The 26,400-nt window shown below is 36.8% G+C and overlaps 1 protein-coding gene across 2 annotated transcripts in view; it reads left to right on the top strand.

Moving 5' to 3' along the window:
* Nucleotides 1-26,400, top strand: part of LOC138320796 (bifunctional purine biosynthesis protein ATIC-like) — a 39,563-nt gene that overhangs the window by 7,286 nt on the left and 5,877 nt on the right. For both annotated transcript variants that reach the window (XM_069264013.1, XM_069264014.1), the window contains 15 exons: nt 2,846-2,972; nt 3,164-3,240; nt 3,632-3,698; nt 5,083-5,171; nt 12,340-12,418; nt 12,743-12,815; nt 15,238-15,394; nt 15,854-15,979; nt 16,423-16,530; nt 18,114-18,199; nt 21,849-21,938; nt 22,820-22,948; nt 24,639-24,805; nt 25,289-25,397; nt 25,629-25,691. In XM_069264013.1, the coding sequence (XP_069120114.1) occupies nt 2,846-2,972; nt 3,164-3,240; nt 3,632-3,698; nt 5,083-5,171; nt 12,340-12,418; nt 12,743-12,815; nt 15,238-15,394; nt 15,854-15,979; nt 16,423-16,530; nt 18,114-18,199; nt 21,849-21,938; nt 22,820-22,948; nt 24,639-24,805; nt 25,289-25,397; nt 25,629-25,691 (1,547 nt within the window). The remainder of the gene's footprint in view (nt 1-2,845; nt 2,973-3,163; nt 3,241-3,631; nt 3,699-5,082; nt 5,172-12,339; nt 12,419-12,742; nt 12,816-15,237; nt 15,395-15,853; nt 15,980-16,422; nt 16,531-18,113; nt 18,200-21,848; nt 21,939-22,819; nt 22,949-24,638; nt 24,806-25,288; nt 25,398-25,628; nt 25,692-26,400) is intronic.

The raw sequence follows: 26,400 nt of genomic DNA, 5'->3' as shown, positions 1-26,400 counted from the left end.
CTTGCACAAGTCCCGATAGTCTAATCTTACTTTCGATGTCTTTTTACTAATAATGCTTCGTATACATGATCTATGTAAATTAAAGACATAGAAACCCAATAACACTGAATGATGGACTAATGAAAAGTTACCAATAAAGTTTATTAAAATCAATGACCTTGACCTTGATATATACATGTACAATATATTTGTCTGTGTATTGTCATATATATAATAACATAAAATGGTAAAAAACAATATTGGGCATATAGTAGCATAAACAAATTGTATACAAAGTATGTGTACTTGATTGGATTAAGGGTTTCAAATTTCAAGTTTGCAACAATGAATGACCTTTACTTTAATTTGTTCAAGGTCACAGAGGCCTGGTCAAATATTTAAAGATGATTAAATTAGAATCACTTAAAAAAATAAGAACCTATTATCAAGAGAGCCCAACCTAGCTTGCTGATTAAAATACTGTAGGACATTTACATGTAGCTAATATGAATTTTTAAGGTGCATCAGGACACTGTGAAATCACCATGTTTAGTCGAAAATGAACTAAACAATTTTGAATTAAAGCACTAGCTGTTCAACAAGCAATCAAATATTTTCAGTTTCATAAATAGGACTAAATATATATATACACTTACATACACATTAATTATGTTGTAAATAAGTACTTTAGCATGCGTCAATGAAGTAGGCTACCAAGTATATATGTGTGAATGAATGGCCTTGACCTTTACTTTAATTACTGATGGTTACAGAGGTAAAGTGTAGCAAGATATGCAAATACTTTCTAATTAATAAGTTAATAAGAGTACTGGCAGCTAGACCACAAAGACCAAGGATATAAGGGCTTGAAATCAATGACCTTAACATTTATTCAAGGTCACAGAGGTAAAGTATGGTGGAAGTAACTACCCTACATGTAATATCATAGCTACTATTGTAGTGGGAAAGATATAACCATCTGACTGACTTTTCAGAAAAGTCCGTCAGAAGGTGATATCTTTTCCACAAAAACAGTAGCTACTAATGTCAATAACTTTGATCCATAGACCTAGTTGATCATGGGTCTAACAATTGTTTGGATTAATGCATGGGCTACCAATTCACAATGTAATGGACATTGACTAATTTGTAGTGACCTTGACTGCTTAATTCATTCAAGGTCACAAAGGTATAATATGATATAAATACTAGTAATTGTCAATGGACAATTTGACGGTCAATCATACAAATTGTATTGACATGCTTGGTAGCCCTTTATCTCGAAAAATTTGTTACAGGTCCAATTTCAGATCTCTACATTAATTATTTAAGGACTTTTGGTCCATGTGACCTTGAATGTAGGTCAAGTTTATTCATATAAACAAAATTGGTAGCCATGCATTTCTTTCAGCATACTACAGGCCTTTACAAGATCGCATTAATGATTTGAAGATTTTAGCTTATTTGGCCAATGTGACCTGTAGGTTAAGATCAATCATATTACGGGGGTAACATTAATAAGGTGATTGATATAAACAATATTGGTAGCCATTTATGTCAGCATGCTACAAGCCTAGTTATAGCTTTCTTGGCCTTCTAGAACTTAAAAAGAAGCCATTTGAAGATTTTAGGACTTATGGCTCCTGTGACCTGGAATATATTAGGTCAAGGTCAATGGTATTAACAAACTAACATGTAGTAGGTATTTATGTCAGCATTCTATGAACCTTATATTAGATCTCTGGGCCTTCAAGAACTTCAGAAGAAGATTTTTTTAATGACTTTTTTTGAAAAAAAAGCACTTTTGAACTTTGACCCTTATTTCCAACCTGAAGGTGAAAATTTAATGGAAAATGTTGCATTAGTTATTTGCTCCATGTTTTATTCTGCATAACATATCCAAATCCAATACAGAAAGAAAGTCAAGCTTTTAACGAGATATTGACATCAGTGTAAAATTGGAAGTAAGCTAATAGGTCATAACGGCCATATTGGATTTTTCTCACCAACATAAAAATGCTGCTGTTGCACCTTCAACTCATGCCCTACAATATGGTGACACGTTCATTGGCATATCTCTGACCATTTCAGAGATCCTAAATGTATACAACTTTCTGTGCAGAAGAATAATAAAATACCAAACAAAAACAATAGGTCTTTTCACCCATGCGCATAGCCCTAAAAAATTTGTTATTGCTCCCACTTCCACCCACATCACAATTTGTTCAATACCATGGAAACCATAATGGAGGAACATGTATGGTCTCAAATAAGGAGTAATGGAGGGTAATTAATTAATAATTAGCCAATCAACAATTTTGAACAAGTAAGGGTCTCTGAGACTTGATATTGAGTATACTTAGTTGATATTGAAGGGTGATGATAAACATTTGACATTTTTGAAGAGCACAGTGGTCAACTCTAGGAAAATCTTAAAAGGATTCAGAGACTGACCTAATTAGTCATATAAAATATATATTTGGCAAATTCAGTGTCCGTAACAATAACATTGACCTTCATAAGGTCACAGATTTTTATTATAATGGTGCAGTCTATATAATGAATTGTCAACAATTAGGAACAAGACGCATCATGTTGGACTATAAGCCTCCTGGAATGAAGGTCTTGCAAGTTTGTATTTAGATAAATTTGATGACCTTGCCTTCATTTTAAAGGTCACAGAAATAAGGTTTTGGGATGTTTTATAATTTCTATATATTTAACAATTTAAGGGTTGTTGTTGTTGGATCTGAATTCACAATTTTAACTGGGCAACCGGTGCAAGATATGTGCCTACAAATTGAGTCATTGTTCGGTTTTGTTCATTGCATGACCATGAAATCTACACCCATTTTATTTCAACCAGCATTGATTAGTGTTTCGGACAAGACTGGTTTGATTCCATTTGCAAAAGAGTTAGTTGCCCTTGGATTGAGGCTTGCTGCATCAGGTGGCACTGCAAAGGCTATAAAGGATGCAGGGATACCAGTTAGGTAAGATTTATTAATTGATATAACTACATATCAATATGATATTGTTGTATGCATAAATATATATGAGAAGTTTTTGCCCATGTGCGTATTAGGAAACTAGAGCGCTGAGTTATCAATTTTACGTTCCCCACAATCAAGGCAAATCATTCTTTTATTTTATTGCTTAATTTGTTTAATCAAATTGTTAATAGCTGTGTATCAGAGATTACTGGAGCAGCAGAGATGCTTGGAGGCCGGGTGAAGACTCTGCATCCAGCCGTTCATGGAGGTATATATATAAGCATTCAAAATTCATGCTAAAATGTTCATGAAGTAATGATTTGTAGAACTCCGGGCCAGTCTGGGGTCCATCGGTGATCGACACAGATGTTCATGGATATTTATTATTTAGAGGTCTCATGTTTAAGGAGGTAATATAACTTACCATAGAAAGCTCAGTCTTAATTGATTAAGGTAAACATTAAAATTGTGTATAATACTAACTGTAATGTATATGCTGTGATTGAATAAAAGAAATGAATTTAAGCAACAGCTATAGTCCATTCAGATAGAAACTACAAATGTAGCTTATATCCATATGTACCAAATATCAAATGTTATTCTTCAGTGAAATGTTAGCCCTTTTAATGTAAATGACATTTGTTTGTCTTTTATGTAAGGTATTCTGGCTCGAGCAACTGAATCAGACCAAGCAGACATGAAGAAAGCTGGGTTTTCAATGATACGGTAAGAAAAGAATGGGAGATGGTAACTTGATGATTGTTGATACAGAGACTCGAGTACATGTAAATTTATGTTAAAGGCCCACTACCTTTCTGAGATAAAAAATGTTTCTTTAAAACTTAAATAATATTAGTAAAAATATATTGATGACCTAATATGAGGTTAGAACACCAAAAAAGTGCAAGATAATCTGCGTAACAGTGAAGATTCATTTCACTGTTTTGCCTTCTGGCGCTGTGATAGTTGACTTACGCTCAGTATTCAGGGCAACATCGGGAAACATAAAAATAATCCGCGTTATAAAAATTAGCATTAGATTTACGTATTTGAATTAAATTCCTCAGAAGGTGATAATTACTGCAGTATTAAGAGAATGCTAATAATTTTTAAGACTTTGAAAAATTATCAATCTTGTTTTACATTCCCATTTTGAAAAATAAAAGCCGTTTCGGAAAGGTAGTGGGCCTTTAACAGTTTAATGTTAGATAATCAAATAATGAGAACATATATTTATTTATCCTGCAACTGTCCCACATGCTGACCGATAACTACTGCCGGATAAACTTGTGCTTTATCCGTCAATACGATATGCTTTATCCGTCAATACGATCACGTGAATTTGTTCCATATCTGACGGCACTTTTTCTAACTTGACCCAGAACTTGAACCTTCCGGTGAATGAAACGTCATTCAGTCCCGCTAAAACGTGACGTCACATTCACCGAAATGACGCCATTTTAACGATATCGAAAATCTCGTATGGCGGTGCCGTCTTTTTCTTGGCTCATGACAAAGGTATGTATTGCTAAGTAATTCTTTAATGGGTATTTATTGTTATTTGAGTATTTTCCTTTCCTTTCAGTGATATATCACACTGAATAGAATTATGGTGACTGTTTGTGAATGCGCTTATTTATTTCCCACGGCAGTAAAAAGGAGTGCACTCTCATTCGGTTAAGTGAATGAATCTTTACCTCCGCATCAAAGAATTGTCTCGCTTCGAGCGAAACAAAGTAAGGAACTGTCAATTTGCTTTCGTTTTGAATGCCATAATGGTTGCAGGATAAACAGAATACACGGTTAGTACCTTACAATACAAGTTTTATTTAAGTGCATGACACGGAGAAAGTCGAGATGACTCGGCACAGCCTCGTCATCTCGGCTTTCCTAAGTCTCGCACCAAAATAAAACTTGTATTGTAAGATACTAACCGTGTATTCTCTATACAACACATTTAACATTAAATTTATTCATCAGAGGATATCAAGCTTTAGCTAGTGAAGAATTATTAATTCCTTAACAGTGTAGACACTACATGGTACATATACAATCAAGCATGCATTACTGTACATTACGTAATTTTTAGTTAAGACTGATTGTTTTGCAGTCTGGTAGCTTGTAACTTGTACCCCTTTGTGAAGACTGTGGCCGACCCTAATGTACAGCCTGAAAATGCTGTGGAACAAATAGATATAGGTTTGTAATAAAATATATATTACGGTTTTCTAAGTATTAAATTAAAAAAGAATATTTATAGATCTTGGCTAATAATCTTTGTAACGGAATAGCTGAAGTAAATTAACACCAGTGTTGTAAATCCTACGATGTGATATGAATTCGAACAGCCACTATCCCAGGTCATTAGTTATTGTTATGACCCAGAATAACAGAAATGAGAAACCAGCAGCTAAATTCAAAACACAATTTAATTATATACAAAATTTTACAGAAATAGTTTACAATATCTAAAGTAATTGGTGGTGGTACAGGAGTAATACAAGACTTTAAAGTGTTACTAATCTGTATGCAAATTTCCTGGTATTATCCTTGATCCTTCCAGTTTCCGAATTAATAATGTTCACAAATTCACAAGGAGAATTTATGTCCACAGATATTTGTAAAGTTCCAGGCAATATGAATAAATCCACACAAAGCGTTGTAATAATCCACAGAAAAAGTCACAATAGCTCTCCCAATAGAATCTAATATGGCGCTGTACAATTCTCTAACTCCACCTGAGAATTCTTTGATTTTTGTTTTTCATTTTCCCAACGAATGTCAAAGGGTTGTGGTCGGTGAAGACCAACACAGGCACAACTGTAGTGCAGAGATGCACATCATGGTTCAAGGCCAAAATTAACGCTCAACACTCTTTCTCAATGGTGGAATAATTTCTTTTGTGTTTGTCAAACTTTTTCGAGAAATAACAAATTGGATGGTCAATTTGTTCAGAACCTTCTTGCATCAAAAAAGCACCAACACCTACATCACTGGCGTCAACAAACAGTTTAAACTGTTGATTAAAATCTGGAGCAGTCAGAATTGGTGAGTTTGATAGTATGGCTTTCAATTTCTCAAAGGCAGACTTACATTCGTCTGACAAGACAAATTTGACATTTTTCTTTAACAAAGCAGTAAGTGGAGCTGCTATAACAGAGAAATTCTGACAAAATTTTCTGTAGTATCCAGCCATACCAAGAAATCTCATCAGCTCCCTCTTGCTTCTAGGAGTTGGAAAATCTATAATTGCTTCTACTTTGGCCTGAACAGGTTTTACCTGCCCCTGTCCTATAACATGGCCTAAAAATTCATCAGTTGCATGACAAAATTCACATTTTAGCAAGCTTACGTATGTATACAGTCAATTTCATGGTAGTGAGTCAGGGATCAATCTAGCTCTGATTTATTACCGTTTATGGGTAAATTTCCCCTCAAGGAATGAATTCCCCTCTGGCTTAAAATTCCCCTGATGATTTAAAAATCCATTTTTCATTATTTTCTTAAGACTTTTGTTTGCAAATTTCTTCATATTTATCATACAGCTACTGCATATTTAATAATTAACTCAAAGTTTTTAATATTGAGCTTAAAATCTTGCTTTACTAAATCTAAAAATAAAATTAGTTGTTTTACTGTACTTTTTTCGTAAAAAGGCATATAATTTTGGACCAAAATAAGAAGATTCAAATATCCTATATTTCGCCAAACTATTCCCCTATGTTGAAAAAGGGTAGTTTCCCCCAAAACCTAGATTGATCCCTGTGAGTCTCTCGAAGAATGTGCGAATTCCGCGTAGATGGTCTTCCCAAGTGTCTTGGTAGTTGATTACGTCATCAATGTATCCATCGCAGCCTTCCAGGTCTGATATTACGCCGTTAAGAAGACGTTGAAATGTTGCCGGGGCATTCTTCATACCAAACGGCATAACTTTGTACTGGTACAAACCTTGCGAGGTTACAAATGCTGACACTTCTTTGCCTCTTTCTGTTAAGGGCACCTGCCAATAACCTTTCAACAGGTCAAACTTGCTAACATACTTGGCATTTCCAACTTTGTCAATACACGAATCAATCCTTGGAATTGGATAAGAGTCTGTTTTACTGACAGAGTTTACTTTTCTGAAGTCAGTACAGAACAGGTATGTCTTGTCTGGCTTTGGCACCAAAACACATGGAGAGGTCCATTCACTTTTGCTTGGTTCAATAATATCATTGTCCAACATGTATTGAATTTCTTTCTTTAAATGTTCTTCTTTCAAAGGATTGACACGGTAAGGATGTTGCTTGACAGGTGGCGCATCGCCCACATCCACGTCGTGATAGATAGCATCTGTTTTGCCTGGTGTATCCGAAAACAAATGTTTAAACTCGGGTATCAGATCTTTCAATTCATTTCGTTTCTTTTTCGATAGATGACATAGTTTCTTGTCCAAGTTCGCGAGCACATCTGAGTTCCGTAACTGAACACCACAGTCTAAACCTACATCTTGTACACCACCATCTAAGTCTAATTTACAAATATCAGCTGTACTTTCACTTTGTGATGGTACAGAGGCCAAAGTAGCAATAGGTTGAGAGGTCTTGCTCTCTTCTCTATCTACATATTTCTTAAGCATGTTAACATGACATAGTTGAGTTTTCTTGCGCCTCCCTTGAGTTTGTACAATGTAGTTAACATCATCTTTCTTTTTCTCAACAACTTAAGGTCCAAAACATCTAGCTTGCAAAGGCTGACCCGGTAGTGGTAATAGAGCAAACATTTTGTCACCTGGATCAAAACTTCTTGCACAGGCATCTTGATCATACCATGTTTTCCTTTTGGTTTGAGTAACGGCCAGATTTTCTTTTGCCAATTCACATGCCCTTGTCAACCTTTGCTTAAAGTTAGACACATACTCTAAGAGATTCACTTTAGAATCTTCGTTCAAAATTTTGTCTTTCAAAATTTTCAAAGGACCATGTACAGTGTGTCCAAACACAAGTTCAAAGGGGCTGAAACCAAGAGATTCTTGTACAGATTCTCTAACGCCAAATAACAACATGTGTATACCTTCGTCCCAATCTCTTTTGTTTTCAAAACAATAAGATCTCATCATATTCTTCATTGTCTGATGAAAACGTTCTAAAGCATCCTGAGACTCTGGATGATAAGCACTAGACTTATATACTGCTTGATCTGGAGCTGGTACATGACTTGTTGAAAAATACCAGACATGAAATTCGAACCTTGGTCCAATTGGACAGCTTTTGGAACACCAGCCATTGTAAAGAATTTAACCAAAGCCTTGACTATGTTAGGGGCCTTAATATTCCTGAGTGGAATGGTTTCAGGGAAGCGTGTGGAAGCACACATAATAGTTAAAAGATACTCATTTTGAGACTTAGTTTTGGGTAGAGGACCTACACAGTCTATAATGACTCTACTAAATGGTTCCTCAAATGCTGGAATGGGGTGTAGAGGCGCTACAGGGATTTTCTGATTAGGTTTCCCTACCACCTGACAAGTATGACAAGACCTACAATAATCAGCCACATCCCGTTTCAACTTGGGCCAAAAGAAGTGATCTAAGATTCTGTTCTGAAAAAGTCATGATCACACCTAAATGCCCTGCCATAGGTACATCATGAAACAAACTCAGAATATCTTGCCTATACCTCGGTGGGACAACTATTTGATTGACAACCTTCCAGTCCTCTTCGGGAGACGCATCAGGGGGTCGCCACTTGCGCATAAACACACATGACCTACGGAAGTAGCAAACTGGGACTTTCTCTGCCTCTTCCTCACTTAAAGCCCAATTACACAATAAGGAAATTTCAGGATCTTTTTCCTGTTCTACTATAAGCTCCTCTATAGACAAAGATGATTTACTCATCATGTCAGCCAAAGAAGTACCCTTGTTAGGAACAACTCTATCACTTTCAAAGTCTACAGGATCGCCAAAAGATCACGCTTGCTCCCGACATCCTCTATATCATGAGCCAAGAAAGTGTCACCTAACCCTGGACTATTATCCTCAACTACTGCAACATCAGAAACCTTCTTACTCATTGAACGAGTTACAGCACAAGAAGGGAAAATACCAGGAAATTCCTGTTGAATAGTCTCAGCACTACCTGTTTTATCAGGGATACTGGACAATTAGGGATCTACCCTAACTTTCTCTCCAGCCAAGTCATTGCCTAAAATGAGTTACACGCCCTCTATGGGAAGTTCTGGTCTAACACCAATGGTGATAGGCCCAGTTATATACCAAGTCTGACTTTAAATAAACACAATGGAGAGGCACATTAACAAAACCTAACTCTACACCTTGAAGCAAAACACTACTACCACATGAGGTCTCCTCAGACAAAGGCACTACGCCATCTAATATTAAAGAATGAGAAGCCCCAGTATCTCTCAAAATCTTCACAGGTTTCAAGTTGGTGATATCACTAGTAAGTGAAACAAAACCTTCAGAAATGAAGGAAGAGAATTTCTCCAAGACACTATCAGACCCTGAGCTCTTAATCTCAACAGACACTTTACCACAATATCACTAAGTTTCTGACTAGGCTTTGACATAGCTAACACAGAAGGAACCGATTGTTTACGCCATTGCTCCTTACGCTGGAGAGAATAACATTCAGACATAACATGTCCTACTTTCTTGCAGAAATTACAAACAGGACCAGAAGGAGACCCCACACCTGCCCTATGATCTGTTTTAGAATCAGACTTAGTCTTATCACCTAATTTAGGTTTGTCGTTAGAAGGGCCACTAAAGGTTGGGTTCCTAGGCTGACCAAATTTACTAGTACCTGTTGTACTGTTTTTGTCTTGAGAACTCCTCTCCTTTTCTAGAGTTTTGAAATTTCTGGCGGCAAGCCTCAGGAACTAACTCATAAGCTTTCAAAAGAGCTTTTTTGACTACGTGGTAATTTGAAATATCATCTACAGACAAAGAAGAAAAAATGTCTCTAGCTTTACCAGTTAAGACACTCTGACGAAGCATTGTAAGCTTATCTTCAGGCCATTTCATACTGTCAGTTTTTTTCTCAAAATGCAGAAAATACTTGTCAACTTCTTTCTCTTGAAAAGGAGGAACTAACCTAACGTTTCTACTAACATCAAAACCCCTGTTTCCTTGTAAACCCCTAAAAGTTAGATTACTTGAACCGTCTTGAGAAGCTAGTTCTAATTCTTTAATTCTAAGTTCTGTTTCAGCTTGAATTTTTTGCTTCTCTAGTTCTAACATCTGATCTTTCTGAATCTCTTTATCTTTTAATTTTCTTTCAATTTCTTTTTCTCTTAACTCCTTTTCTATTTCTCTTGCTTTCATTTCTTTCTCTATTTGTTTCATTTTCATTTCATGTTGTCTAATTTGGATTTCTGAAGTGACTGTTTCCTCTATTCACGTACTATCTAATGCACTAGAGTCAAGTTTGCCATTGTCAACAAAATATCTTATAATTACATTCCGAATTTCAGCTTTCCTCAAATTAGTTTTGATAGATAGGCCTAAATGTTTACCCAATAACAGTAAATCCTTCTTACTAACTTGCAAAAGAACTTCTAGGGATGGCGCTTTAACAAACTGTTCTACCTGCATATATATAGTAGTCATGTTTATCTAGCTGTTGGTTTCAAATGTAAACTCAAAGTTTGTACACAAATTTTGAAAATTTTCAAAGTTAGATTTCACAATTAAATTATCGATCTCGGACAAGAGCCCCCAATCTGTTATGACCCAGAATAACAGAAATAGATATGTCTAATTACAGGTCTCATTACAGTTTTGATTAAACTTGGGCAGCTGGAGTATATATAGCTAAACCCTAATTCAAGAATATTGGAGAACCTTCCACTTCTAGAAATATCTAACTAAAAACAGTAAACAGATAAACACACAGAACTTTCTGGAAATAGATCATTCTAGATCCCTACTTATAATCAACATGTTTGCAAACATGTATGTTTATACATGATATAATTATAGAAAGTTCTATAACCTAAATTAATTATATGACCTAGGATGTATTGATAATATAGCTATAGGAGTTATCTCCCTTATCTAATAACTACATACATGTACCTTATTTTCCCTATTAGAGCGCCTCCTCTAATAAGAGCGCCCCCACATTTTTTGCTGAAAAAAATCAACTAATTTCATACAATTTTTGTGCCAGATTGTGACGATTTGTCTTTGCAGACGCTAAAAAAATACCGTTTCACATCAATCTGATGCTTAACAGATATCCAATCAGCTTGTATAAGCACTAAATTTGTTGCATTGGACAACTTAGGACATCTTTGCCAAGTGTTTACACATAGAAACAGCGAGAACGCCATGTTCAAAATAAAACGTGTCACTTGAATGCCCCACACAAATGTATGGATGAAGACTAACTGGCAACAACATTTTAGCGATGTCTATACAGGTTTTATGAATAGTTACTGTATATCTATTATAAAGGTTCCTAAATAACAGGAATGTTTATCATTTTTAAGCATTTTATTGTGTGCTCTTGTCTGTAATTTCCATCTGCCACAAAACGAAAGTAGCGATTGAAAGCACTGTCCCCCATTTTGTGTACGCATGGTAAACAAACAGGCTAGCATGATATGCCAAAATTCTGTGAAACAGACATATTAAACCAATGTTTAATACTTCTGGTGCATACATTTCTTCATAGTTATGTAATTTCAATACTTACTTGACTTCAAATAAGTTGATTATAGTAAGTTTCAGAAAAATACCAAAACTAAAAGCAAGATGACTATAGTCTGTTTCAGAAAAAAACATCTAAAAATGGTCTCCAATAACGGCGCCCCCCTTGGCCATTTACCCTTCCCCCTTGGCCATTTACCCACTCCCGGCGCCCTCATTAGGGAAAATATGGTATTTAGTGTCATACATAACATTATGCATACTACATTTTGGTACCAATCGGTGAACAAAATAGCCGACAGGATGCCATCTTGAATTTTGCCAGTTGAAGTTTGTTACTGCTATTTCTCAGTGTTACCACTATATTTCTCAGAAAAAATAATGAAGGGATCTGTCTCAAATTTCATGTGCAGCTTCCCTAGGCCCCTAGTTATGCATATTGCATTTTGGTACCAATCGGTGAACAAGATGGCAGACAGGACGCCATCTTGAATTTTGATAGTTGAAGTTTCTTACCGCTATTTCTCAGACAGTAATGAAGACGTGGGACATCATTCTATCACCAATAGAAACAATAGTACCGCACAAACATTAATATCGGGTATCACGTGGTACATTAATTATTCCCATTTGAATTATACCTAACTACATGTATCTTAAATTAAATGTCGAAGAAGAATAGCTAATCAAAAAATCTCCTTTCTGTTGAAGGGGGAGTAACTCTGCTACGTGCAGCTGCTAAGAACCACGCACGTGTAACTGTAGTTTGTGATCCTTCTGACTATGGCCGGTTTGTATGTTTTTATATTAAAACTTTTTGCATGTGACGTTGTGAAACAAAGGTGTTTTTTGCTTGGACAGAAAGTAAATCAAAATGGTGATGACTGCTTTAAGGGATTAATTACCAGAATACTGTCGATGGAATTTTTGGTGACTATTTAATATACAGTTGTTGTTTCAAAAATATTCACTTTAAATCCTTTCCCTAGAAATATAAAATGTTAATGTTTTGTATAAATTGTCTTTGTGATTTCACTGAATCATGCTTAATATAGTACATGTATAAGTATATTCTTGTTTTAATATTGTTAGACCTTGAACATATTTTTTAAAGAATTTTAGAAGAAATGAAGAAGACACCTAGCATCGATACCACAGAGTCTACAAGACAACAGTTAGCTGTTAAGGTCAGTCCCATAGTGTTAGACATCCTTGGTACTCAATGGGTTACTATCACTGATATTATATCCACCCCTGGACAATATCATAGTAAACTGGAGACAACAGAACTGATTTTTTTCAGTCCTTTCTTGTACATAAAATGAGCGGAATAACGGTACACTGTGGGTTACTGTATGGCTTTAAATTTGGGTGCTGCTCTCGATGTAGAGCTTCCAAGGAAGTCTTTGCAGGCCTGTGATTGGTTAAGATTTTCTCCTGAGCTGCTTTCAGTTTTGCTATAAAATAGTCTAGGGATGGATATAACTTAAGTTATAACCTCTGGAGTATTGATGATGATAGTTAGAGTAATAATTTTCCTAATTTCACATGTTATGATATGTGTATAGCAGCAGGACCACATGCAAGTTTCACCAATATTCATAATTTAATGGAAACTCCTTAGTCACACTAAAAATTCCCCTTACAAAGCATTACTGAAGTTAAGGAACCCTCCTTACGTGTTTTACCTTTGAATAGTGTATGATGCTTGAATTGAGGAATTAATTTCAAATCAAGGAATTTTGTACCTTACTGTCGTGTAGGCCTAACTGTTGACACAATAAATGATGTAACATCTCGGTATTTTGAGCGACAGATATTATCAACTGGTCAAGTGGTTCTGTAGGGGCGGAGTTTACATAGCCTACCTGAGGTCAGGCGAAAGAACAAGTGGGCAGAGTTTATCGGACAATGTTCTAGAGTTTGATAGGCAATACGGCTGTGCACGATAAGAAACACGTGTGTGGAAGATCTTATGCTAGCAGGGTACTGACGGACAGTAAACTTCGTCGTGAAATACTTGATCTTCTTATAAAGGATTATCTTTTCATGAGATTAGTAAAAAAAAACTGGTGTGATCAGAGGAGTTTTTTGCAAGATTACAAAGATTATAAGTAGCCATCTTGGATTTTGATAATTCTGATATATTAGGGGTAGAATTTAATTTTTAAAGCCACTATCCATTTTCAGCAAGTTGATATAATTTCAACTCGCCAAATCAGAAATTTTCTTGCCACTTTGAAAATAAAAAAGATCAAGATTAAAAGCAACCAAATTTGTTGACATTTATCATATTTATTTATTGTAGGTAACAATATCTGTTGATCATTTTTAGTAAAACTAGCTAATAGATCATTCTTTGGTGGGTGCCAATTAAGATCCCACTGGGATCTCTTATAAATTTTTAAAAGTTTACTGTCACAGTATATCTTTGCCGTTAGATATAAATATATATCAGATCTTATATGAGTGTTCATTTCATTTGAGATTTTATGAAACGAGTCTAAGAAGTTTTTATTTTTGCGAGCCTTGGCGATACTTTATCTCCAATACTTTTTGTGTCGCCTTCACTCGAATGCAATGCAAGGGGCGACACTTAGGAATCACTATGTCGGTGTCGACGTCGGCGTCCGGGAAACGGTTTCCGTGCGATAACTTAATTATTTATTGTCCAATTTCAACCAAATATGATATACTGCTTTATATAAATGAGATCTCGGATGAGTTTGATAATGGTTAAAATCCGTCAATATTTGCAAGAGTTATGGGACTTTAAAATTGTCAAAACAGATAAATCGATGGTTTCCGCTCGATAACTTTGTTATTTATTGTCCAATTTCAACCAAATTTGGTATACTGCTTTATATTAATGAGATCTCGGATGAGCTCGATAATGGATAAATCCGTCAATATTTGCAAGAGTTATGGGACTTTAAATCGTCAAAACAGATAAATCCATTGTTTCCACTCGATAACTTAAATATTTAATGTCCATTTTCAACAAAATTTCATAAATATCTATATCACTGAGATCTCGGATGAGTTCGATAATGGTCAAAATACGTCAATATTTGCAAGAGATATGGGACTTTAAAATCGTCAAAACAGATAAATCTATAGTTTCCGCTCAATAACTTTATTATTTATTGTCCGATTTCAACCAAATTTGGTGTATTACAGCAATTTGCTTTATATCAATGAGATCTTTGATTATTAGCAATATTTTCAACTGTAAATAACTATTTTTTGTGATGCTGTGCAGGTGACACATACACTTCCGTGGAATTCTTGTTATCACATACCTACAAAAACCCACATAACAAAAAAATTCACATCAAAATGTATTTGAAAAATCGCAGAGGCCGCCATTATGTCCCGCTAGCCTCGTAATCCTGACGTCATTTTATTGTTTCTGTCTGACATCACAATGAATTTCCAGCCAATGAGAATTGCTCCAGGTCATATTACACTAGTGACATCAGCAAAAATATTACAGTACACGGGTAAAATCATTGGATATCAGGCGGATTTTGTGATAAATATTATTGTAAGGGTTGTAAATAACATTTAGATCATAATATAAAGAAAATAATTTTTCTCTGTTTCCAGGCATTTAACCACACAGCTGAATATGACGCTGCCATCTCGGACTATTTCCGTCGACAGTACAGTGCTGGATCGTCACAACTATCACTCCGATATGGCATGAACCCACACCAGAAACCTGCCCAAATATCCACCACACTACCCAATCTCCCTATCAAAGGTGAATTAATTGATAGTTCAGAATCTGTACACCTGTAACCAAAGAATACTATTCCACTTTGAAGTTTTGATGGAATGCTATATATCGAAATTAGTTGGTATAAGAAGAAGCGAATTACCCTTTTTGTAAAGATGTTAGAATTTCATTGCATGTTGAATGTTGAAAAAAAATTTCATCTGCTTACATCTTCTTGGATTTCTTTATGTCTGCTTAAATTTTGAGAGACAATGTCCACAGAAAAAAATAATGTAAAATGTCCTCTTTCTGTCAACCAGCCTTACATAATTATAAATAAATGTATGCTTGTAATATGCATGCATACAGTTGACATCGATAATCCAAGCACTTGTGCCCCTAGAATAAACTGTCTGAATTCCAAATCAGTTAACTCGGTCAATGATTTTACTGGTCAAGGTTTTTAGTTATATTTAACAAATATTTGCTTTCATGTCGTTTCAGTATTAAATGGTTCACCTGGATTTATCAACTTACTAGATGCTCTCAATGGGTGGCAGCTTGTCAGAGAAATCAGTCGAGCGTGCAACAAACCTGCAGCAACATCATTCAAGCATGTCAGTCCAGCAGGTAACAGATGTAACTCACAAATATATTCCAAGAGGGTAAAGTTTTAAAAAATAATTAAGTGTACTGATATTGATGTACATCGATACAGTACATCGATACAAAGCAGCGATAGAGCGGTAGGGGTTTATACACACACGTCGTTCTTAGTTGGGGTAGCTCGGCTGTATAAGTTATTTATGGGAATAAACTGAAAATTTGAGAAATATATGGTACTCATTCAGTATTAGAAATACCAGTACCAGCTCATAATTAAGCTACAGTAGTCCAATACTTGACACTTGAAATCTTCAGAAAGCTTGATCAGTGTTTGACAATAATTTCCACTTTCCAATAACTATTTCCACACATTCCCTTGTAGAGAATAAGCCACTCTTATGTAGATAAAGCGCTTGATGTGTAAGATCAGTAAATAGCTCTCTCATTATATGATCCACATTTTCCAGGTGCTGCCATTGGAGGACAGGGGATGAGTGAGGCGGATCGCAAAGTTTGTATGGTGGATGATTTAGAGGAGTTGTCTCCCTTGGCCGAGGCCTATGCAAGAGCTAGAGGTACATGCAATATAATTAAATTGCGTGGATAAAGAAATACAAATTTTGTTCTTTTTTGACCAGTTTAAAATATTGACAAAATATAAGAATGGTTTAATATACAACTTTGAAGAGGTATTACCCTTGGCTAATAGCTATTTCAAAGCTTACCGTATTTTTGCGCGTATAGTGCGCACTTTTTTTCATAATTTATCAAGTGAAAAGTTGGGGGTGCGCACTATACGCAGGTACAAGGCATAGCCAGGTCCTAGCTGGGTCATAATCACCGACCGGCAGGTCCGAGCTGTGCAGTAACATTTTGTACACGTTGTCGTGAAATAATTATGACTAAATACTTGGATCTTTAAGTCAATGGTCAATGCATATATTCAATATAAAAGGAAAACATCTCTTGAAATTTTTATCTTTAATTCCTTGAAAGTCCGTTTTGAGAGCACATGTGTTCATGACCGGATTCATGTTACGATCGTGAATCTTCAGTAAGGTATCTCCAAATCTAAATGGCTAAATGAATATAGCCTGGAGCTTGAAACGATGTATAAATGTGTAAGTAATTCGTCACATTAGACAGATTACCTTATAAATATGTTTCTCCATCATGTGATAACTTTTGAACTTGCAAATGTTTACGGAAGTGAGTGTAATCCCACATGCAGAGCCAGCAAATTAAATACGAAACTAAAACCTTCTTACATTAACACTGACCAATCGGCACTATAAATGATGGTATGACTGTAAAATTTACTCTTATTACTATCTTTTGAAATGGTTCTGTAAGATATTATCCTGATTTCAATACTAATTGAAATAATTGAGAATACGGAAGCGTGCAGTCAGTAATCAAATATGGCGGCCACCTGTGGTTGATTAGCCTACTCGGTCGGCTTTCCAGCTAATATCTTGGACAATGATTAAATCTAAATGCCGAACAGATACACAATAGACTTGATTGATACCACTTGGAATTACACAAGGTATGATTAATTATTTGATTGTAAAAACATCGTTGTTGATATCCTCATTATAGTGTCACCGGCAATTCACAAGCTAACTAGGCCTGCCGTTGTGTAAACAAAGTGTCAATCATCGTGTCAAACTCCTCTCGCCAGTTAATTTTAATGAACAGAAGGTTGTTTTAAGCACTGATAAACAATAAGAACCGGTTGATTTTGTTCTTCAAAAGTGTTTGGTGGCAATGCAAAATGTTGTGAACGAAGATACAAAAACTAAGATTTTTTTTTGTAATTTTTTTTTTTCCAAAATGGAACTCAAAAACGTAAATGGAACTCAAAAACGTACCTGCGCACTATACGCGGGTGCGCACTATACGCGCAAAAATACGGTATATAGCCAGGAAAATGATTTATATAAATCAACAAAATGATTTAGCCATTAAATTTCATCAATTTTTCAGATATGATCCTCTGATGCAGAAAAACCATGCCTGTTCTTGTCAAATCCTGTCAGTGCAATCCTACTGTCTATTTTGATTAAATGAATATATTTTTGAATTTACCACATGGTTTGTATTCTTTGGCTATACATATGGCTAATGTGCATTAATTTGTTTGCTTACTTTACAGGAGCAGACAGAATGTCATCTTTTGGAGATTTCATTTCATTATCAGAAACATGTGATGTCCCCACTGCCAAAATAATATCTCGTGAGGTAGGCCTCGGATATTTCTATCGAGTAATCAACTGTATAAATATAAGATATAGCTAGACCATGGTGCCGATAGCCGAGTGCTGAAAATGTCCCGACATATTACCACAAGCCCTCCACCTCTAGGTTATGAGTTCAAACGCCTTGTGGGGCAGTTGCCAGGTAGTGACTGCTTGTTGGTGGTTTACTCCAATTTCCTCCACCAACAAATCTGGCACATCCTTACATGACCCTGGCTGTTAATAGGATGTTACAGCGCCGTTACAATAAGTGTTCCTGTTTACATTCATTCACTCGATAGACACGTTGGCTGGTAGCTGATCTAGTAGGCTGGTAACTGATTCAGTAGATTATATTTTAGATCGCATGTAACGAAGGCACTGATTGGCTGAAGCATCAGCAGCCCGACTGATTGCCCCCGACTGACAAGATCGCTGACAACATTGAAAAGTAGGCGGAGCCAGCAGATCTTTGATGTTCATACCCGACTCTGTTGTACAATGTGTTTGATCACGTTGTGTACTATTTAATTTTTTACAATGTATACATTCAATCACTGTATTAAAAATTCGTTTTTAGCTCACCTGGTCCAAAGGACCGAGGTGAGCTTATGGGATACCGTAGCGTCCGGCGTCCGTCAACAATCGACTTCTTCTCCATAACCGCTGGTCGGATTTCAATAAAATTTGACTGGTAGCATCCTTATGGGCTACTAACTGAAAATTGTACAAATGATGGGGCTGACCCACCGGGGGCCTGAGGGGCGGGGCCAAAAGGGGTCAATTTGGCTATTTCCATATATTAAAACGACTTCTTCTCTGAAACCAAGCATGGGATAGCACCCATAATGCAATGGTAGCATCCTTATAGGGTGGGGATTCAAAATTGTACAAATGATGGGGCTGACCCCCCAGGGGCCTGAGGGGCGGGGTCAAATGGGGTCAATTTGGCTATTTTCATATAAACGACTTCTTCTCTGAAACTAAGCATGGGATAGCACCCATAATGCAATGGTAGCATCCTTATAGGGTGGGGATTCAAAATTGTACAAATGATAGGGCTGACCCCCAGGGGGCCTGAGGGGCGGGGTCAAATGGGGTCAATTTGGCTATTTCCATATAAACGACTTCTTCTCTGAAACTAAGCATGAGATAGCACTCATAATGCAATTGTAGTATCGTTATAGGGTGGGGATTCAAAATTGTACAAATGATGGGGCTGACTCCCGGGGGGGCTGAGGGGCCGGGTCAAAAGGGGCGAATTTGGCTATTTCCATATAAACGACTTCTTCTCTGAAACCAAGCATGGGATAGCTCCCATAATGCAATGATATCATCCTTATAGTGTGGGGATTTAAAATTGTACAAATAATGGGGCTGACCCCCCGGGGGCCTGAGGGGCGGGGTCAAAAGGGGCCAATTTGGCTATTTCCATATAAACGACTTCTTCTCTGAAACTAAGCATGGTATAGCACCCATAATGCAATGGTAGCATCCTTATAGGGTGGGGATTCAAAATTGTGCAAATAATAGGGCTGACCTCCGGGGGGCCTGAGTGGCGGGGTCAAAAGAGGTCAATTTGGCTATTTCCATATAAATGACTTCTTCTCTGCAACTAAGCATGGTATAGCACCCATAATGCAATGGTAGCATCCTTGTAGGCTGGGGATTCCAAATTGAGCAAATGATAGAGCTGACCCCCGGGGGCCTGAGGGGCGGGGTCAAAAGTGGTCAATTTCCATATAAATGACTTTTTCTCTGCAACTTAACATGGGATTGCGCTCATAATGCAATGGTTACATCCTTATAGGGTTTGGATTCAAAATTTTGCAAATGATGGGGCTGACCCCCCCCCCCCCCCCCCCCCCCGGGAGCCTGAAGGGTGGGGTCAAAAGGGGTCAATTTAGCTATTTCCATATAAACGACTTCTTCTCTGCAACTAAGAATGGAAGAGCACTTATAATGCAATGGTAGCATCCTTATAGGGTTGGGATTTGAAATTGTACAAATGATAGGGCTGACCCCCCGGGGCCTTAAACGGCAATAGATGCGAGGTCAAAAAGGTCAATTAGGCTACTATTTTCATAAAAATTACTTTGTCTCTGAACCTATGTATTGGATAGCATATTTGTATGGTATTAATAGCATCATTGTATGGTTGTGATTCAAAATTAAACTTTGGGAGTCAATTTTGCTTATTTTTCTAATTGTCAGATTCTTGTGATAATTACTAACAAAAAGCCAGGTGAGCGATACAGGCCCTCTGGGCCTCTTGTTTTGTTTTGTTTCACTTAGTAAGCGAATGTTTTGAGGATGTTTTGTTCATAAATTATTGGCCATTTCTCTCAACTTCGGGGAGTATTCATACTGTGGCTTATCTACCAACGTTCCAATGGATCAAATTTTTCATCATGTTTGTTAATGTGTTGGGTTTAGATCTATTATATCCATTGTAATGTTACATGTAATGTCACAGCCGAATCTAGCTACTGTTGTACCTTCTGACTGACTTTTCCGCTGCAAGGTCCGTGTGGTGTGGAAAACAAATCAGGTACAGGTGACAAGAGATTACAGTATGTCTTATCAAAATATATTCCGATCAAACACGGTTTTGATATATACCTGGATGTTAGTAGGGGATGTTATTCTAGTTATAGACGTCGAGTTTGAATGCATTGCCTAAATACTTACAATTTAATTTTTAAATTTAATATTTGCGCGACCCACACAGGTAATGTTCTCGGGGGTTGGCGCATGCGCGACGGTAGTTTACAAAATGTCTGTTGATTTTAGCCGAGAAATTGTCAACACTAGATTCAAATGCATCTATCTGATTAAATACTGGTGACAGAGTTTAAAAAATCTAAGCCTACATCTGGAATAGCATCCCCTACTAACATCCAGGTATGTGCCAAAGCCATGTTTTATCAGAATATATTTTGACAAAACACGATGGTTGGTCATACATTGTACCCGATTTGGTTTCCCACACCTTGCGATAAAGTTATAATTAGTCAGAAGCAGGTGATTTCTTTTCCATACAATTTCTGACTGACTTTTCCGCTACAACAGTAGCATATATGTACATATGTACTTCACTGATTAGCGCTGTTTCAGAGTCTATACATGAGGTAATTAAAATGTATTTGTGTAATCTTTTTACATTATGAAGCGTATGCCGATCATGTTATGTATATATACTGTCTACTGGTACAGTACACGTTACTGATCTCAGTATTCGACGACAGACATTTCCGACTGTTTAGTTCCGCCCCACATTGAAGCGACAGCCAATGAGAGCCACGCTTACACAGCTTATTGAATGTTGTTGGCAAATTGACTATCTGCCATGCAAACTGACTAGCTACCAATCAACAGAACCACCTACTAGACTGGCAGTCACACGTACACTTATTGTAACGGCGCTGTAAACTTGCACCAAAGCTAGAGCTGCAGGCAGATACATGTAAATGATTACCCTAGAATTTATTGATGTAGACCTATGGAAATAATCAGGCAGCTGTTTTATCATTAATCAAAACAGTGCTCTGAAACAGTACATGTTAATTAAATCATTGCTTTATCTAAAAGCCATGTCCATTCCATAGACACGGTACATCTAATATAACCATGTTGTTTTTTGTCAAATTTAGGTATCAGATGGCATCATCGCACCAGGCTATGACAATGAAGCCTTGGAAATCCTTCAGAAGAAGAAAGGAGGCAACTACTGTGTATTACAGGTTAAAACTTAACATATATATTTTAAATCTACATCCTAAGTCTTATTTTAAGGTGTTTGTTTAGAATGTTACTTATGGCCTTATTATTTTGCATACCTACCATTGAACACTTAGTTACACAGTTAATTACAATGTTGTACTACATCTGACAGTGCATCCTTTTGTCAAAACTTCTTTGTTTCTTATCCTGAGAGCTTCACCAGTGGAGAGACGAACAGTGTTTGGATTATAGTTGTAATTGTCAGTATACATTGCTGTTTCAGATTGACCCGACTTCTGACCCGCCACCAATGGAGACACGGACAGTGTTTGGATTACAGTTGTAATTGTCAGTATACATTGCTGTTTCAGATTGACCCGACTTATGACCTGCTACAAATGGAGACACGGACAGTGTTTAGATTACAGTTGTAATTGTCAGTATACATTGCTGTTTCAGATTGACCCGACTTATGAGCCAACACAAATGGAAACACGGACAGTTTTTAGATTACAGTTGTAATTGTCAGTATACATTGCTGTTTCAGATTGACCCGACTTATGACGTGCTACAAATGGAGACACGGACAGTGTTTAGATTACAGTTGTAATTGTCAGTATACATTGCTGTTTCTGATTGACCCGACTTATGACCCACCACAAATGGAAACACGGACAGTTTTTAGATTACCGTTGTAATTGTCAGTATACATTGCTGTCTCAGATTGACCCGACTTATGATCCACCACAAATGGAGACACGGGGACAGTGTTTAGATTACAGTTGTAATTGTCAGTATACATTGCTGTTTCTGATTGACCCGACTTATGACTTGCCACAAATGGAGACACTGACAGTTTTTAGATTACAGTTGTAATTGTCAGTATACATCGCTGTTTCAGATTGACCCGACTTATGACCCGCCACAAATGGAGACAAGGACAGTGTTTGGATTGCAGATGCAGCAGAAGTATAATGACGCAGTCATCAATGCTGAAATGATGAACAACACTGTTACAAAGAGGTCAGAGGTCAGTCAATATTAACCTATCATAGTATCTATTAGAACGAATATACATACCCGGCCTACTATACCTTTCGGCCAGGTACGAATTGGTCCCTATGTGTTGTAGTGGAGCACTGCCTCCGAAAATCACTCGGGCACAGTTTTCTATACTTTTTTGTAGGTTTCAGATTATTTTCTGCGTATACATGCATTTACATATTATTTTTGTCCAAAACAAACATAACTACCATTCTTTATATCTACCGTACCGCTCACAAGACGTCGAATTCACAATTTGTGGACTTGCAGTATAAATTTCTTTCAGAAAGACCTGATCATATGTATTATCTAAAAAAATAGTGCCTCGATGAGATTTTGATATTTAATGTTGTTCAGTTTTATTAGCTCACCTGGCCCGAAGGGGAAGGCCCGTCCGCCGTCCGTCCGTCCGTCCGTCCGTCCGTCCGTCCGTCCGTCTGTTCGTCAACATTTCCTTTAAATCGCTACTAGTCATAGAGTTCTGCATGGATTGTAACCAAATTTGGCCACAAACATCCTTTGGAGAAGGGCAATAGAACTTGTATAAATTTTGGCTCTGACCCCTCGGGGGCAGGAGGGGCAGGGCCCAATAGGGGAAAAAAAGGTAAATTCTATAATTCGCTACTTTGAAGTTATTTGAAACTTTAGGGAGATAACCTAGTACATGTATTATTAATTAATTAAATATTATTTTAAACTCTGTTTAAACCCCCCCACCCACACACCCCCAGGGGGCAGGAGGGGCGGTGCCTAATAGGGGAATTTGAGGTAAATCCTTTAAATTGCTACTGGTCCTAGAGTTCTGCATGGATTGTAACCAAATTTGGTCACAAACATCATTGGGTGAAGGGGAACAGAGTTTGTATAAATTTTGGCTCTGACCCCCCGGGGGCAGAAGGGGTGGGCCCAATAGGAGAATTAGAGGTAAATATTCAAATTCCTTCAGAAAAGAAACAATGAACCTGTATCCAGAACATTACTTGGCATTACAAACCAGGTGAGCGATACAGACCCTCTTGGCCTCTTGTTTCCGAATAGGTAAGAGATATCAAACAAGTACGATATAATGCAAACAGATGTTTTATAATCATTACTTTCCTCCATTAGCAGTAATAGGCACCAATTGTAGCTCTAAAGACGAGCATAATTTTCTGTCTAAAAGTCTTTTTAGCTACAATATTGCAGCTAAGTATCTATATCATCTTTAGGAGAAATTTGTACATGCATGCGCAATTACGCTACAGTTGCATTGAAGTTATTTGAAACTTTAGGGAGATAACCTAGTACATGTATTATTAATTAATTAAATATTATTTTAAATTCTGATTTAGCTCTTTTCCAAGTGGTCAACATAAAAAATATAATATTCACAGCATGTGGAATGCATTTAGATTAATATAGCTTGATTAATTAGAATTCAGCTTGATTAATTAGAATTCAGCTGAGAAATCCTTAATTCCAAAAACCTTGGTCTTGTGGCCAGCTTTATAGACAGATTGAATTGTGCATTGATTTGGGGTTACAAATTATTGCTCTCACTCTTGGACAAGTCTGTATTTTGCTACCTTACTCTTAATACAGCTGTAGAAGCTCGAAGGTAGGTGATATCCCCCAGAAACTGGTGTAGCAAGTATACTTACTAATAAATCTAAGCAAACTTTGTACCATGATTGTAGCTTGGAGAGGGTGTGCTGGAGGATCTGATTGTGGCCAGTATTACCCTGAAATACACACAGTCTAACTCGGTCTGCTACGCTAAGGGTGGTCAGGTAATTGGAATAGGTGCTGGACAACAGTCACGCATCCATTGCACACGACTGGCAGGGGACAAGGCAAATAACTGGTGGGTTATAGAGCTTCTCTTTATGTACACAAATACATCATCATCTGTCTGAATGTGATATTTATATATATTTTTCATAGGAACTCTGATATATTGATTGTAAATAGGATTTCTGAATTGCAGCATTCACTGCCTATTTCCTCTTTTATTTTTTACTTTTTTTTTAATACAAAGTAAAAAATGGTAAATTTGATTTATTTTTTTCTTCCAATAGGACTTCAATAAAACGTTAATATGAAACTTCAAATGTTACATATAATATAATAGCTGATAGTTTGTATACAATATGGAATTGAATTGGTCCTGAGAAATCCAAGATGGCCACTGTGACCCTTAAAATATTAAGTCATAATTTTAAAATTATTCCAATTGTTTTGGGGATGGGTACTGTAAGGTAAGGATTCAAAATTGAATTTCCTTTACTTTAATATGAGCCTTATTGATGCATGGATATCGGTTTTCTTGTCCTTACTTGATTTGCAGGTGGCTAAGACAGCACCCTAAAGTAATGGAAATGAAGTTCAAAAAAGGTGTGAAGAGAGCGGAAAGGAACAATGCTATCGACCAGTTTGTGTTGGGGACTGTGGGATCGGTGAGTCTGCTATTCAGGATTGAAACAAAAAAACTAATCTTAAAGTACAGCATGGTTGTTGTACTAGCTGGCCATGTCCAGTGTAATTGATGTGTATTTATGATAAATGATTACTTCTCAATATGATAATGGTGATGGATTAATTGTATGATATATATATATATATATATATAACTGTACAGCTAATCTAAATGAGATATTCAGTGATGTTACAGATTTGATTATTTATAGGACATGGATATGGAGACATGGGAGGAACTGTTTGAGGATAAACCACCACAGTTACTATCACAGGTACATGTATATATTTAAGGAATTAATTTTATGTTTTGTTGTTTACTGGTGTGTAAACTGCATTTTTTGTAGATATTTTAAATGACGCGCGTCATGTTGAAATATCTGTACAAAAAATGCAGTTTACACACCAGTAAACAGCAAAAAAATAAAAACATTCCTTACATTTACATTTCGATAGACCATTTCATTTAAATTTAGTGTTCCAGTGAAATAAACCTTCGTTTTTCAACATTTTATGATTGGTGGAACAGCTGAGTAATTGATGGAATCGCGAAACAGCTGGCTCCAATTTGTTGGGAAAATGTGTCAGTTCCGGGAGTAAATAAAATATAGTTCCACAATAACTTTATCGTTTTTAATCCATTTTTAGCTCACCTGGCCCGAAGGGCCGGTGAGCTTATGTCATGGCGTGTCGTCCGTCCGTCCGTCAACATTTCCTTTAAATCGCTACTAGTCATAGAGTTCTGCATGGATTGTAACCAAATTTGGCCACAAGCATCCTTGGGGGAGGGGGAACAGAACTTGTATAAATTTTGGCTCTTACCCCCCGGGGGCAGGAGGGGCGGGGCCCAATAGGGGAAATAGAGGTAAATCCTATAAATCGCTACTTGTCCTAGAGTTCTGCATGGATTGTAACCAAATTTGGCTACAAACATCCTTGGGGGAGGGGGAACAGAACTTGTATAAATTTTGGCTCTGACCCCCG

This window comes from Argopecten irradians, chromosome 4, assembly GCF_041381155.1.
Source record: "Argopecten irradians isolate NY chromosome 4, Ai_NY, whole genome shotgun sequence".
Taxonomy (NCBI): Eukaryota; Metazoa; Mollusca; class Bivalvia; order Pectinida; family Pectinidae; genus Argopecten; species Argopecten irradians.
The sequence above is the reverse complement of the archived record's forward strand: the minus strand, read 5'-3'. Positions and strand labels throughout refer to the sequence as shown.